Source organism: Cladophialophora bantiana (genome assembly GCF_000835475.1).
Source record: "Cladophialophora bantiana CBS 173.52 unplaced genomic scaffold supercont1.17, whole genome shotgun sequence".
NCBI classification, from domain to species: domain Eukaryota; kingdom Fungi; phylum Ascomycota; class Eurotiomycetes; order Chaetothyriales; family Herpotrichiellaceae; genus Cladophialophora; species Cladophialophora bantiana.
In genome coordinates, this window is record NW_015971591.1 from 378,599 (window position 1) to 392,364 (window position 13,766).

The following is a 13,766-nucleotide window of genomic DNA, read 5'->3' on the forward strand; positions in this document are numbered from 1 at the left end:
AAATGCTGACAAATGCGGACATAGTCGCAATCACGACATTGCAACCTACTAGTCTATAAGTAGAACGTTTACACTCCGAGCTTAGTTAGACAACCAATTTAAGGTGTAATCACTGCGCATGGTAATTAGTGCTCAATATCCGTTTGCGCTGTCTAGGTATCACGACTGGCAGCTCCAATCGTCGACACAGTACTATTAAAGGAGGATGCGAGACCCCAGTTGGAACCGAGTAGTGGTGTAGATACGATATAGAATCCTTATGGATGGGGTGGTGTAGTGATTGTATAAGTAGTGGCATTCTTCTTTTTCTCTGAGTCATTTTCAAACCGCGGCCGATACGCGATCGATCGTCTATCGATCGCGCATTGGAGCCTTAATAGATTAAAGCCCGGTTAGATCCTGCGACTAATTCTATCATCGAACGCAAATTGGTCGCTTAGCATATGGCACCTACAAATTCTCCGAACTACTATATACTGCCCGTCCGCCGAGTGTTAAACCGGTTCCAGGTCATTTCCAGCCCAGTTCTGACCTGGGCCGGACTCGATTTTAGGGGTTTATAGGCGGGCTAGACCGATTCAACCCGATTCGAGATCGGTTCGAACTAAGTCGAATCGACTTAAGAGTAATTTAAGTCGGCTTGTACGAGAATAAATCGATTTCTGTATTTTATATTTAAGAATTGTCATATAAATTATCAATATACTATTTTCAGTTAGTAAAAAATATCAAAAAAATTAAAGATTTTTACTATAGAAATATCATTCTAATATTTAGAAGACTAAAATTAAAGAGATAAAAACTAAAATTTCGAGAAAAAGTGCTGCCGACTAGAATTAAAAAAATTTTGTTTTTTTTTAAATTATTTCATTAGTAAACTAAGTCGAATTAGATCGAATCGATCTCGAATCGGTCTTAAACTGGGGTATAACCGAGTCTGGTGCTTAAATCGCAGATTACGCAGATTCGATTCGAACCGGTTCCAACCGATCTAACACCTATAGGGAAGGCGACATAGCATTTCAGTGGCTTGCTTTGGTAACCCCCTAGCTCCCTAGAGAGTCTTTGAACCAGTTAAAATCTATAGAAAGAATGTCTCTGAGATGTCTCAATTCTCTATATTCTATATCGAGACTGTCTAGAGATAGAATGGAGCAGGGCTCTAACGAGGCTAGGTAGTAAATATCCTAAGTAGCTATATATTAGGTAGATCAGAAGTGAATTATTCGAGAGTAAGGAAAGCTTTTATCTTAGGACACATTGAAAGAAGGCGCACCCTAAAAGACTAGTTATAACGTCTCACGAAATTGGACGAAAGCAGCCTAGCCGCATCTTCCTAGCGCAGTACGTATTACTTTCCTAAAATGGCTCTAGCATTAACTGAAAGCGAGGTGCAAGGGGCTAGCTCGAGTCATACCGTGTGCAATAATAAAATAAATTAATTCTATCCGACAGTCAGCAATGACTGGTTCTCCATCATGCCGCGAATAAAGCTAAGTCTGTTGCTTTCCTAGTACATAGTACTACCTCGGCCAATAGTAGTCGATTCAGATTGCTTGCACCACATAATCTCCAAGCAACTCGAATGGAAGCAAAGCCAAACTGAGTCAGCCCAGGCATTATTTGATCGCAGCTTGGGAGCAATCAGAGAACCCTGGGAGACAATGCCAGTGACAACATAACTGTCCAAAGGAAGCACCAAGCACCGGGTGGACGCAAAGAGCACGCTGCACTCTCGCCAGCCGCCGTTTCAATAGGCCCACTGCTGCTTGAACTGCGACCTGTATTTGTGGCGCTCGGTGTGGTCGGGACGGTTTGGCCCGGTGTGGCGAAACTTGAACTGTCCACCGTCGGGGTAGCTCTAACATCGCCGACCCTCGCGCAAGGTGTGTTCAGATTCTTCCCTGATGTCGAAAGTGTTTCGTAGTAATATGCCGATGAAGCAGTCTTATAGTACTCCAGACAGCCGTCCCAGTAGCCGTCAAAGACCGAAGGTGCAAAGGCCGAACTTGTATAGCACAAGCAACTTGCTTGGACCGAGAACGGGGGAGGCGAGGAGTTTATATTGTTGCCAGAGCAAGAGGCTTCCATGCTATACCAAGACGAGCAAGAGATGAGATTGTAGTCAATCACTGTGTTTGTTCGAACATCCCCGACCGATGCGCAGGGACTCCCTGTCTGTCCACTCCCTGCAAGCGAGGTATAGAGTGGTGGTGAGGCTGTCGAAAGGTACGCGAGGCATGTTTCGATTGCTCCATCGTAGATTGAGGGCTGATATACGGACCCCGAATAGCAAAGGCAGGAGGCAGCAACACTGAACCCTTGGTCGAAAAGGCCACTCGTGCTAGCAGAGCATGCTGCTGCAATGCTGTTGACCAGCTCGCAAGATGCCAGATCCCCAGCTTGACGATTGAGGAGGGAAGGAAGCTTGGCAGCCTGGGTAATCGCGACTGTTGAACTGAGGAACCCAAATAGTATCAGCAGCAGTCCAAAGGTTTTGCACATATCTATAGAGACAGGCTGAAAAGAAGCAATCCCGTGTATCTAAGGTGCGAGATCGTGGTAAGTAGTACTAGCAACAACCGTGCAGAGGCTGTTGAGGCGCAGAGGACGAAGAAAGTGTTGCTTCACCATCGCCCTTCCTTCACGAAGGCTGAGCGAGCTATTAGTAGGCAGCCACCGTTCAAGGGGGAAGTGCAGTTCGGCCTCGTATAACAATCAGCAAATAGACAAGAGATGCGACTTGGAACTTTTGATTAACTTTCAAATGTTTTGTGCGACCATCTAAGGGGTGGCTGGGCCATTTCCTGTCGAGAACGGTCGAGAGCAGCCCTATCGCCAAGCATTCATCCTCAAGGGGCACACATTTGACACGTCTTTAGCGAACACGAGCAAACAAGGTTTCACCATCAATCAATAAGGTCTGATGGCAATTCCAAAACTCGTGTTTCTGCACCCAGTCATCTCCTTCGGTTTGAGTTGGGCTCTTGATTCTGGAACATATGTACGAGTTCAGCCTGACAACTGCCCCCATATGACCATGATGTCTTGTGCCAATTTCTCACCGTGGATTCCCAATGTCTATGACTGTGCTCTCTACAGCACTGCAGCATTAGAGAGATATGGCAGCATCTGAGCGCCCCAGATCGCCATCCTCAGGTCGAGATCTTTCTTTCCAGAACGAGCCCCATGCCCAACTTGTGCCTGGGCCCCTGCCGGCAGGTCAGGCACAATCCAACAAAGTTGGAGATCCGGACATCGACAGAATCATCAGTCTCGCCATCTCAGAATGCTCCTTGAAGGAGGGCCATGGACACATAGTGACTGAGCGTGCGTCAAGTTCAGGAAGTCGCAATACGGGAACTGCACCCTTGTCTAATGGCGCAACAAATGCGAGGAAGAAGAAGAAGACGCCAATTCTTGTTGCATGGGTTCCGGCGTGTCTCACTGCCATCCTACTTGCGCTAACAGCACTGTACGCCATTAGACCAGATCTGTGGAAGAGCCACTTTATCAACTCATCCCCGGGCAATGCGATCTTTGTTCTCCGGGCCTTGTCTGAAGCAACGGGGTTCCTGCTCGCGATTACAGTTGCGTCTGCATTCGAGCTAGTGCAGTGGCTCCTGACTGTCCGCACAGGCGGAATACCATTCACCGAGTTCTTGTGCCTTCAGGAGGGAACTGGTATTCTGGGATTGATGCAGCTTACGGCTGGAGCAAAGTCCAGGGCTAGGACAAGGTTCTGGGGCGGCCTCAGACTTCTCGCTCTGGTTTTATTGCCGGTGTTGGGAGTCGTGATTATGAGTGAGTGTCCCCACACCACTACTAGGGTGACTACCGAATATGTCAATCTAACCTCTGTCCGGATTGGCGATTGGGTGTTGAATATTGCTGATTCTCTGCAGGTGAGGTGGGAACAGTGCTCAGATTCGACAAGGTGGGCCAGACAGTCGCACCGCTTGGATTCGGTTTGGGATCTCTGAACACCAGCGTCGCAGTTACATTGTCCCCGTTCACGGACATACTGTTAGGAGCCACTTTCAGCCAGTTTCTGAATGATCCGAGTCGTGCCGTTGACATCACGCCAGATGCCAGTCGCAGAAGATCATGCGCTCTCGGGGTTGACGTGCGCGGTGGACAGACGTGCGAGAGAGCTGTTTACCTGGCTGCAGGCCAGGAGGAAATAGCTGCGCAGGTCACGACAGATGCACATCCCCAAGCCGACTCCTGGCTCGTTGAAGATCATCAAGGCTATGTTCTCCGCTTCACCGAGGGAGATCATGGCTGGGCGTTTGACAATGGCACCGAGTGCCGAACATATTACACTGAGGCTCTGACGTCCACCCTTGGCGCCTTCAGACTGTGTGCAAAGAACGTTGCCCCAAATCAAATACATGCCAGTAAGTGACGCTACAATTCTCAAGGACTCGCCAGCGCCATTGTCGTTGCGAGGCGATGTGTGCCCTAGCTGATCTCTACAGGAATCTCAAGCTGCAGCTATTCCGACATCACCTCGGCAAACTGTGGGAAGGAGTCTGCATGGAATTCAACACCAACTTGGTCCACGAGCTTATCCTCTACTTTCCGCCATGCTATGATCGCATATTCGAGACTTAATGGCACAATTATCTCCCACAAGTTCACCAAAATGTCAGAAACAGTCGCGCCACTGGAGTCAGCAGATCTGTTACAAGCGTGGGACAATTTCCTGGGCCTCGGAAACACCACAGACCTCACCACATCCAACATTCTGGAAATCCTAGGGTTGGGGGCTGGCAAGTTCATGTTTCCAGCAATGATCGGATCGATGCTAAATTCCATCACCGAGCTCTCTCAGGACAACCCGGCCCTGCAAACAAGAGGAGTGAATGCCCTTCAGGCATTGCTGGCAATCCCCATCTCCTATTGTCAAACAGGCTACATTGAACGGCAAGCTGCCCCTGAGCTACCCAGTAACGTTCTGTTCACTAACTACGACAACATCATTCTTCCGGAGGGTCTCGAACGCAACAGCCCGGTATTCTTCGCAGTGACCAGAAACCAGATCGACGTGGGAATCGTGTCTGTCATAGCTTATGTGGTGTTGAGCGGACTCGTTTTGATATTGTGCTTTACGGCGCTAGGTGGCGGGGCCTTCAGCGAGAGATCTAGGCATGTTCCTGACACCACTGCCTTCCCTGTGCTTGATTTCTGCCGTCATTGTGTTGTGACGACCAAGTATGGAGTGTCCACAGCGAAATACCCTCTCCAAGGCGTTGAAAACTACGCTGGGTTCGCGATAAGGGAGATGGACGTGAAGCTGGCTAGAGAAGCTGCAAATCCTTCCACCTACGAGTGTCGAAAAGAATAACACACACTGTTTGAGGCTAACAGATTGATGTCAGGACGAGAGATCACACAGAGTTGTAACGCTGTGACCGTTGGTATCCATTTTGCCTAGCCTTAACGTCAAGCTATGCTCAAGCTGTTAGCGCAGTGATTGCCACCAACCTGTCTGCTGGAAATCTGCTTCTTGTACTTGTAGAATCCCACCCCTCTTTCCACACCTCGATATTGAAATAAGTGAGGGACCGGACTCTTTCTCAAAGACACCCAGCACCACAATTATTTCTCCGCATGGGCATATTCCTTCCGATGACCGGTTGCTGCGACCCCATGCCTCGGATCCGGGGCAGTGGGCCTTTCGATTCCAGTCTGGGGGGGCGACTAAGTGCCAGGGGGCGTATCGTGACAGGCGAAGTGGAGTGTGCCTTTCGCACAAGGGCTGCTGGTGGCTCGGGCAAGCGGGAGGCGCTGGCTTGGCCCTTGACCCTTGGTGTCTCTCTACCACATTCGTCGGTCATTTCCCTCTGTGCTTGCTTCAAGAGACCTCAACCCTACAAGTCTACCGTGTACGCCTTTTCAGACCCGCAATAATAGTACATTCAAGCGGGGGCTCGCCTACCCAGGGGACTACAAGTAGTGGTCCCGGGTTCAATGAGGGCTGCATCTGGTCAAGTTCCAGCACGACGCTCCAATCCTTGGACGATAGCTTCCATCATTGGCCAATCACCACTTTGGAATTTGATGGACGGACGGCCCTCACACATGGAGTCCTCGGTCCTGTTGGGTGTCGACAGCCGTGCATTATCCGGGTGCGTCTCGAGAGTAGGAAAGCGAGTCTAACATACAAAAGGTTGGAGCCTTATGAGCCAAAATTGGGACCAGCGTCTTCATTTCTGTCCCTCTTTGCCTAGGAGCGAACACTCCGCCTGCGCAACATGGCTACTGTTACTCCCGCAGATCTCATTTCTTCCACCAAGCATGCCGTTGCTGCCTACCCGCTCATCTGTATCCTGGGTCTGTTGGTGATCTGGCTGGTCTACAACAGGCTCAGACCTGGGCTCAGAAACATTCCCGGACCCCCACTCGCCGCCTACACCAAATTCTGGAGGTTGTACGATGTCTACAAAGGGCACGCTCACACCACCGCCATCAATCTACACAAGAAGTACGGCCCCGTGGTCCGCATTGGACCTAACCATGTCTCCATCTCCGACCCTTCGTTGATACCAGTCATCTATGGAATCAAGGAGAACTTCACAAAAACCGCCTTTTATCCGATACAATGTATTTCATGGAAGAAAAGGCCTGAGATGAATCTCTTCTCGACCCGTGACCCAGAGTACCATCGTATTGAGAAGCGCAAAATCGGAGCCGCCTACAGCATGCCGAACCTGCTACAGTCAGAGGCAGCGATTGATTCCTGTGTTACTCTGTTCATGGATCGCCTCAATGAATTTGCGTCCAAGAGAGAACCCGTGGACCTCGGTGCCTGGCTACAATACTTTGCCTTTGATGTCGTTGGTGAGGTCACTTTCGCAAGCAAACTTGGGTTTCTCGACCAGGGAAAAGATGTCGACGTAAGTGTCGCCAAAGTGATCTTGGAGCTCTGCTGACTGTCGATCCAGGGAATGATGAAAGCAATCGAAGGGATGCTCGCGTATGCAGCACTCTGTGGTCAAGTTCCCGAACTGCACCATGCTCTCCTGGGAAATCCACTGTTTACCCGACTCATGCCCGCCATGGAGACCTGGAACCAGGTGCTCGTCTTCACCCTCAAGGCGATCAATGGGCGGGCAAGCATCAAACGAGACGGCGAACTGATCAACGCCGACGTCGAAGGCCGTGACATGCTCAGCCGCTGGGCGTATGTCAAATCCTCAGATCCACTCAAGATGAACACCCGCGACATTGTCGTCCACCTGTCGACCAATGTCTTCGCCGGCTCAGACACGACGGCCATCGCGCTTCGTGCCATTGTCTATTTCCTCTGCCGCCATCCGGAATGTATGGACCGTCTGGTTGGCGAAATAGACAATGCGGACAAACAGGGGAAGCTCAGTCAACCCATCACCTTCAAGGAAGCCACCACTGTCCTTCCTTATCTAGGTGCTGTCGTCAAGGAATCCATGCGTCTTCACCCTTCGGTGGGCCTGCTCATGGAGCGACATGTCCCAGCTGAGGGCCTCACTGTCCAGGGCTACCGCATCCCTGCGGGGACAATAGTGGGTATCAATCCTTGGGTAACTAACCGCTCAGCCGTCTTCGGTCCGGAACCCGAGAAATTCAACCCAGACCGGTGGCTGACGGCGCCTGAGACGCAACTGAAGGAGATGGACAACATCTGGGAGCTGAATTTCGGGGCAGGGAGCCGCAAGTGTATCGGTCGTAACATCTCGTGGATCGAGATCCACAAGGTCATACCTGAGCTGCTCAGGCAGTATCACGTCGAATTGACGTACCCGGAAAAGGAGTGGCACATCTGCAACCACTGGTTCGTGCAGCAGGAGGGTGTGATCTGTACCCTGAAGAAGAGATGATTCCTTGCACTGTCCTCGATGATTCCAATCGGGCTATTTCGGCACCACCCCAGAACCCGCCGAGGGAGCCAACCAAGACGGGGCCTTCGGGCCAGATCAAGCAATGGAAGATCAAAAAGCCACCGCGTGGGCTGAGGGTGAGACATACGAAAGCGGGCAAAGCAATTGAAATCGGTTCCTGTTGAATTCATTCACTGTTGTATACTCCTTGATTCTTATACGTTGGCCACTTTTGCATTCAATGTCCCTTCCATTTCCAGTACCACTTAGTCTCTACTAACCGGCCCACACCCAGAAATCGAAAGAATCTCTCGCAAGCTAACATGTAGCCCCGGGGGGATTTAAAGGATAATATTCTGATAGAGAAGCTTTCCATCCCCGCCTTCTGACTTTCTCGATTCACCCCTAAGCACAAACCTCCCGCATCTACCTGTCGGATCGCCCTCACTCGTCCAAGAAGGCAAAGAAGACAATCATATTGCCGTGCAGATCCACAAGGTCGAACTGGCGATATCCCCAGGGCTTGTCCTCGAGCGGTCCCAAAACAGCAGTCTGTAGCCCGTCGGCGGCGGACACAGCAACACCACTTGTAGGCTTCCCCGTCCACTCCTCGACCGCGTCACCCTGCCGCAGCAGGCCCTCCTGAGCGGCTGCTGTTCCAAGGCGTGCGTGCAACTCCCCCAGAATACCCAGCGAGTCGAGCATGAGCATGCAACTTCCCCGGGCGCGTTGTTGGGCCGTGTCCTGGACGATGTAGATGTTTGCCGCGGCGCCCGGACCTGCAGCGATGGACGCGAACGTCGGCTCCAGAGAGTCGGCTGGGTGCGCTGAGATTGTGAAGTCTGGGAGGTAGGTTCTGTAGAAGGCGAGGAGTGAGGACAGGTGCGGGGATGTGAAGAATGGGATTATCTTGACGGCGTGCGCGGTGAGGAGGGACATGGCTGGGCTGGGAGAAGTCGAGACGTCGGGGAGATGAACTGGGCGAGGTGGGAAATGAAGCTTTTCAAGGGGTAACGAAGAGAAAGACGTAGCGAGGATTCTTCACGCCTAATATACTACGGGGTTGGATATAGGATATATTCATACCTGGTACATATGATGCATTGCAGCACTAAGAATAGTCCTAACTAGTACTGACGTACCATCTCCATGTCTGCCTGGCGTGTGCCTAAAGCCTAATAGACCGAGTTAACCACATTTGGGTGCTGCATGGCTAGGGAGGCTATCAACGCCAATAGGTAATGTCCTATCATAACAGCCCTCAGTCTCTCGCATTTCCTGGGGCATATAGAGCCATCTCCTAACGAGCGGTACACTCTACTTACCCCTTCAGTGGCTGCTATGGGCTTTCTGGTCTTGGAGGTCAGCTCAATCTCCACGTCACATAGTTCTCAACAAGCCCAACCACAGTAACGATGGGACCGAAATCCCCAAACCCTAAATCTAGACTATGTCGCACGACCCCGGTGACGACGCCGGCAATGACAGATGCGGTGAAAGTGAGAGTTAAGAAACTGAGAGAGCAAGCTTGCTGAGCCGCAATTTAAGCAGGATGGCGTTGCGGGGGATGGTGTTGCTAGGAGGCTTGGGTATGACAGCGAAACGGGCATAGGAAAGACGAAGAGAGGCGTTGCTGGAAGATAGTTTGGGTGTTGGAGTACCGCGGTCAATACACGTGACTAGTGTTGAGTGTCGACATCGACTGGATAGGGGAAGTTGGCGGGGGTTGAGCTAGCCACCTGGAGGAGATAGGTGTATAGGCAGGGATGATAAGGCTCAAGAATCAGTAGAACTTACCGAGGCCAGTTGAGCCGTATACAACGTGGGTGTCAAGAACGGGACGCCCTTCGCCCTTCGCCAGCCAAGACTCGGCGCGCCGGTATTCTTGCAGAAGGTTCCGGACGACATCGGGGCCATGGTCAGTGCAGAGGAGGGATACCTCGTGGAGGTAGAAGGTCCCGATGTGTCGGATAGGAAGATGCGATTTGATCGTAGAAATGGGTTTGGTGTTTGTAGATGTCTCCGTGTAGTGACCCACTCTGACTTGGTGGAGAGCGTATGTAATTGGGATAGTTATTCTCTGTCTGTCCCCTCCAACGAGGACAGTCGAGAGGACTGAAAGGCACGAAATTTCATCCCCATCAATGTGGTTCCTTTTATCCATCTTTAGCAGCCGCAGAGCATTTGCGTCATGTGGGACGCCATGAGGAGCGGTGGTTGCTTGAATCAACCAACTGGCCTGGGTGAAGTTGTGGACGCAGATGCGCACTTGTCGATAAAGCGACAGTGAATTAGCGGAACCATGACGTGACTAACTAGCACACTTTACACGCAAGTCGATCGTTGAGCAGATTTGCGCTGAGATGGTGCATCGGGCGGATCGCAGGAAGTTTGGAGGTTGACGCACAGGTGCGCTGGCGCTATGAGTTGTGAGCATCTGGCCCGCAAAGTCGGATCCACAGAGGTATCTAACGAGCCGGATCCCAAAAAGAACAGCGGCAGTCTGTCACGGAATATGTACGTCGAGAGTGCTCAATAACGTTAAAGCGACCGCTATATCGACTATAATTGACACTGTAGGATGAATGACAGAGGACCACTGTTCCCAAGGTAAACGGAATGCTCATTATCAACGAAGGCCACCTCCGTTCTAGCAGCGAAAGATTTTGATTGTGCCACTTATTCTTCAACTCGGCTTGCTAGGGAATAAGGCTTCACCAGGAACCTGGTGTGGAATCATCCCCGGAATCGGTGCCACAAACCGTTGCGGTTGGCGAGCATAGGTTCGGAGTCATGGCACCAACGTCGTTGACTATTCTGCACAAGCCTGAGTCAACGCCCAAATCATCACCGGAGATGATACTCGCGATCCTGTCTGTCACTGCTGGAAGGTTGAGATTTTAGGAGTCCACTTGCTTCAAACTGTGATTTAAGAGGGCTAGTGCCAGGACCCGAGCAGAACTATGGCTGGTGGACTGAGTCGTCCAAGTGCAAGAGGAGGGATAGGACTCAACATCAAAACACGACCAAAATTCCAAGTATTTGCGGTAATCCGTTTGAATGGACCTTGAAATTTAATCACAGGAAGATCTCGAACGCCACCGAGCCTCGTGGCACCAGGTCTTTTTGGAAGTGTCTCCTGTAAGATTGGCCTAAGAACATGGTGACTGAGAACTTCTCGGGAGTCTTTGACATGCGATCTGTCGAGACCAACGTTACTTTTCTAGTCACCGGATGAAGGGAGAGAAGCCTGAATAAGCGATACTCTAAGTTCGAAGTCGACCGAAAGGCCGTGGAAATGCAGTTGGAGGCCTGGGGCCACTATGTTGAACGGGGTAAGAAGTTGCAAGTAACCCTGTCCTTCAGCTATGTTTAAGCTGATCTTCAAATGCGCAGCAGACTTAGGAACGTCAGGAATGGGAATATGACTTTTTTTACATACCTTCAAGGCAGCAAGTAAGTTACTCGCTGTTCGGTGAGCGTAAAAGGACTTCGGGGTCGCGGGGCGCGTGAGACCGCCAGATGACGGTGAAAATAGCGAGGAGATTCGAGGGTGTTGACCCACTGCTGTGAGCCACGTCAATACACTTGTGCTATCGAGGATATCGACAGAGCAACAGGACATCAGGTGGGATAGCTGAATGCCATTCATTTACGTAATCAAGATGATAGTTTCTGGGTCTGACAGCTGGGGCGCCGAAGATGGCTCCCAAGCTAAGCTATTTTTAGCAAGTTCCCAGCCGTCGGCTGTTAGCAGTCTCGTGTTCTTCTCGACTGCTGCACAGCACTCAAATAGCGAACGAAAGCTTGACAAATTTGTGGCCATCGCATGACTGGGTACGAGCGGTGGGTGGAAATGCAGAGAATTGAAGCTTGAAATAACGCCGCTTTCAGCTGAACGGGACCTTCGAAATCCTTGTGACGTGGAGATCCAGCGCCCTCTCGACCGTAAATTCGATCTGTGGAGCTCATCTGTAAATGCGAAAGTGCTTGAGCTAGAATTGCAGGTGACTTCCAGTTCGTGTCATTCTCCATTGCTCCGTGGTACATACCCTCGTGATCTCGTAAAGACACAATGACCACCCACAAAATGCACTCATTGTGTTATTCGGTAGGCCTGATCGTGAAGGTGATGAGCGGTCCAGGCCCCATGACCGGTATTGCTTAGTAGCCAGATAACAGGGCTCTTTTGGAGCTCTCCAGCCGTATCCGTTCGCAAAGGCGCAAAAGAAGAGCGTTCTGGCTGTTGCTGGATGCTTCTGGCCTCTTACCAAGCGTTATTCCTGAGGCTGACTGAATGAATAGAAATCTCCCGCGACTCTTAACTGCCAATCCTAGCCCTATCAGCGATTTTTTCTGTGCAATGAGCGTCAAGGTCGACTAGAAGTCTTGGAAATGTGCAGAACAATGGTGTGCGGTTCGTATAGTTTGGTTCAGCATAGTTCAGCCGCGAGGGCGTAGCTGCGAACGATGCAGGTGATACATTCAAAACGGTAAGCTGAAGAGCTTGGCTGGGGGCCTGGACGTAAAGTACCACTTGCTGGGTAGATTTGGACGCCTAGATCAGTGTATGTTACCAGTATAAAAACCTTGAATATCTTCTGTGATTGTTGTTCCATCGATAAGAAGCTATTTCATTCGACTACTTAGTAGACATCAAAGCACTTTCCTGACCCATCTACAGTTATAATCCAACATGGGGAAAATCACAAAATCTGATCGAGACCAAGTTCGAAATGTTCTCGGAGCCGGCGGATGGACTGTCTATTACGGCGATGAGCTCGAATTATGGGAACAAGTTCTCGGCGCACTCTCTACGGTTCTAGGCGGCGCCGGCATCGTGGCCTGGATTGAATGGCAGCTCACTGCCCAACTCGCTAAATTTGGGCAAAAGCTAGATGACCTTGCCGAAGACCTGCTTGACCAAGTGATCAACATTCTGGAAGATTGCATCACCAATGGCAAGAGTGGTGAATGGAATATCGGCGGCGTTGGGATCAAGGTTGGGGGGGCCACTTATCACCACTGGTGGAAAATCCCAGGGCTCACTGGTTGGAACAAACTTCCCAATACCTACCAGCCATATATTGGTTTCCGCATTGCAGGTCCGCTGCCCACGAAAACGGAATCACCCAATGTTCAGACGGAGACAATCCAAGGCCCAATCAAGCTTTCTAAGACCCTTCCTACTCCAGCCCCGAAAGAAGATCCCTTCCCAAATATCTGAGCCCCCACCTATTACAAAAGCCTCCCCGAGTTTCGCGCAACACGTCTACACTCCCGAGATCCCGACTTCTAATTAGATAATATGTTTTGTGGGCTCAAGTTTCTGGACTTTTCCTCCAATACAACGTCTTTACTCCCAAGTCGCCAGTGTCCGCTGTGATAGAAAGCCGATCAGTCATGATAACTCAAGGTCATCACGCGGCTTTGAGGATCATACCACAGCCTCACCAAACCTCTGAGCGATTCTCCACAATATTCTTGAGAAAGAAGAAGACGAAGTACAACAGCGCTCTTTGGCAAAATCAGCATTGTCTACAGTCCTGGGCATCATGGGTTCTGCGTATCTCTTCTGCTGACATCAAATCAATTCTCGATTGTAACTTACCCCTTTGTGCAAGAGCATCTTATTACTTTTTATCAACATTTGAACCATCTCATTTTTGCCATGTTGCACAGTAAGATCTACTGTAGAAGCTTATTGATTCTCTGAACCTGTGGATTTAGTAGCCGCCGGGGCGTCCTACTAGATTTATTTGGGTGACGAATTTTCTCGTTTTATCAACTTCAGGGCACATACGTCGAAAGGAATTCAGGGAAACGTTTCAAAGAACGTGACACGGTCCCACCATGAACCTCTGCAGGTTTCCTACATGCTTAACCACTGTGGTGAAATATTCA

General features: G+C 50.4%; 5 protein-coding genes across 5 annotated transcripts; 3 read left to right on the forward strand and 2 right to left on the reverse strand.

Annotated features, from left to right (window-relative positions):
• Positions 1–3,122: 3,122 nt before the first annotated feature.
• Positions 3,123–5,350, forward strand: Z519_10096 (uncharacterized protein; the record flags this gene model as incomplete). The annotated part of the gene is made up of 3 exons (XM_016767814.1): positions 3,123–3,804; positions 3,906–4,400; positions 4,482–5,350. 3 exons carry the CDS (start codon positions 3,123–3,125, stop codon positions 5,348–5,350), a joined length of 2,046 nt encoding a protein of 681 aa, XP_016615912.1.
• A 910-nt stretch (positions 5,351–6,260) lies between these two features.
• On the forward strand, positions 6,261–7,862 carry Z519_10097 (uncharacterized protein; the record flags this gene model as incomplete). Its single annotated transcript, XM_016767815.1, has 2 exons — positions 6,261–6,902; positions 6,951–7,862. The coding sequence occupies 2 exons, from the start codon at positions 6,261–6,263 to the stop codon at positions 7,860–7,862; spliced, it is 1,554 nt and encodes a 517-aa protein (XP_016615913.1).
• Positions 7,863–8,306: 444 nt separating this feature from the next.
• Z519_10098 (uncharacterized protein) lies at positions 8,307–8,801 on the reverse strand (the record flags this gene model as incomplete). Its single annotated transcript, XM_016767816.1, has 1 exon — positions 8,307–8,801. The coding sequence occupies one exon, from the start codon at positions 8,799–8,801 to the stop codon at positions 8,307–8,309; it is 495 nt and encodes a 164-aa protein (XP_016615914.1).
• Positions 8,802–9,541: 740 nt separating this feature from the next.
• Z519_10099 (uncharacterized protein) lies at positions 9,542–9,779 on the reverse strand (the record flags this gene model as incomplete). The annotated part of the gene is made up of 2 exons (XM_016767817.1): positions 9,542–9,601; positions 9,660–9,779. 2 exons carry the CDS (start codon positions 9,777–9,779, stop codon positions 9,542–9,544), a joined length of 180 nt encoding a protein of 59 aa, XP_016615915.1.
• A 2,779-nt stretch (positions 9,780–12,558) lies between these two features.
• On the forward strand, positions 12,559–13,089 carry Z519_10100 (uncharacterized protein; the record flags this gene model as incomplete). Its single annotated transcript, XM_016767818.1, has 1 exon — positions 12,559–13,089. One exon carries the CDS (start codon positions 12,559–12,561, stop codon positions 13,087–13,089), a length of 531 nt encoding a protein of 176 aa, XP_016615916.1.
• Positions 13,090–13,766: the final 677 nt, after the last annotated feature.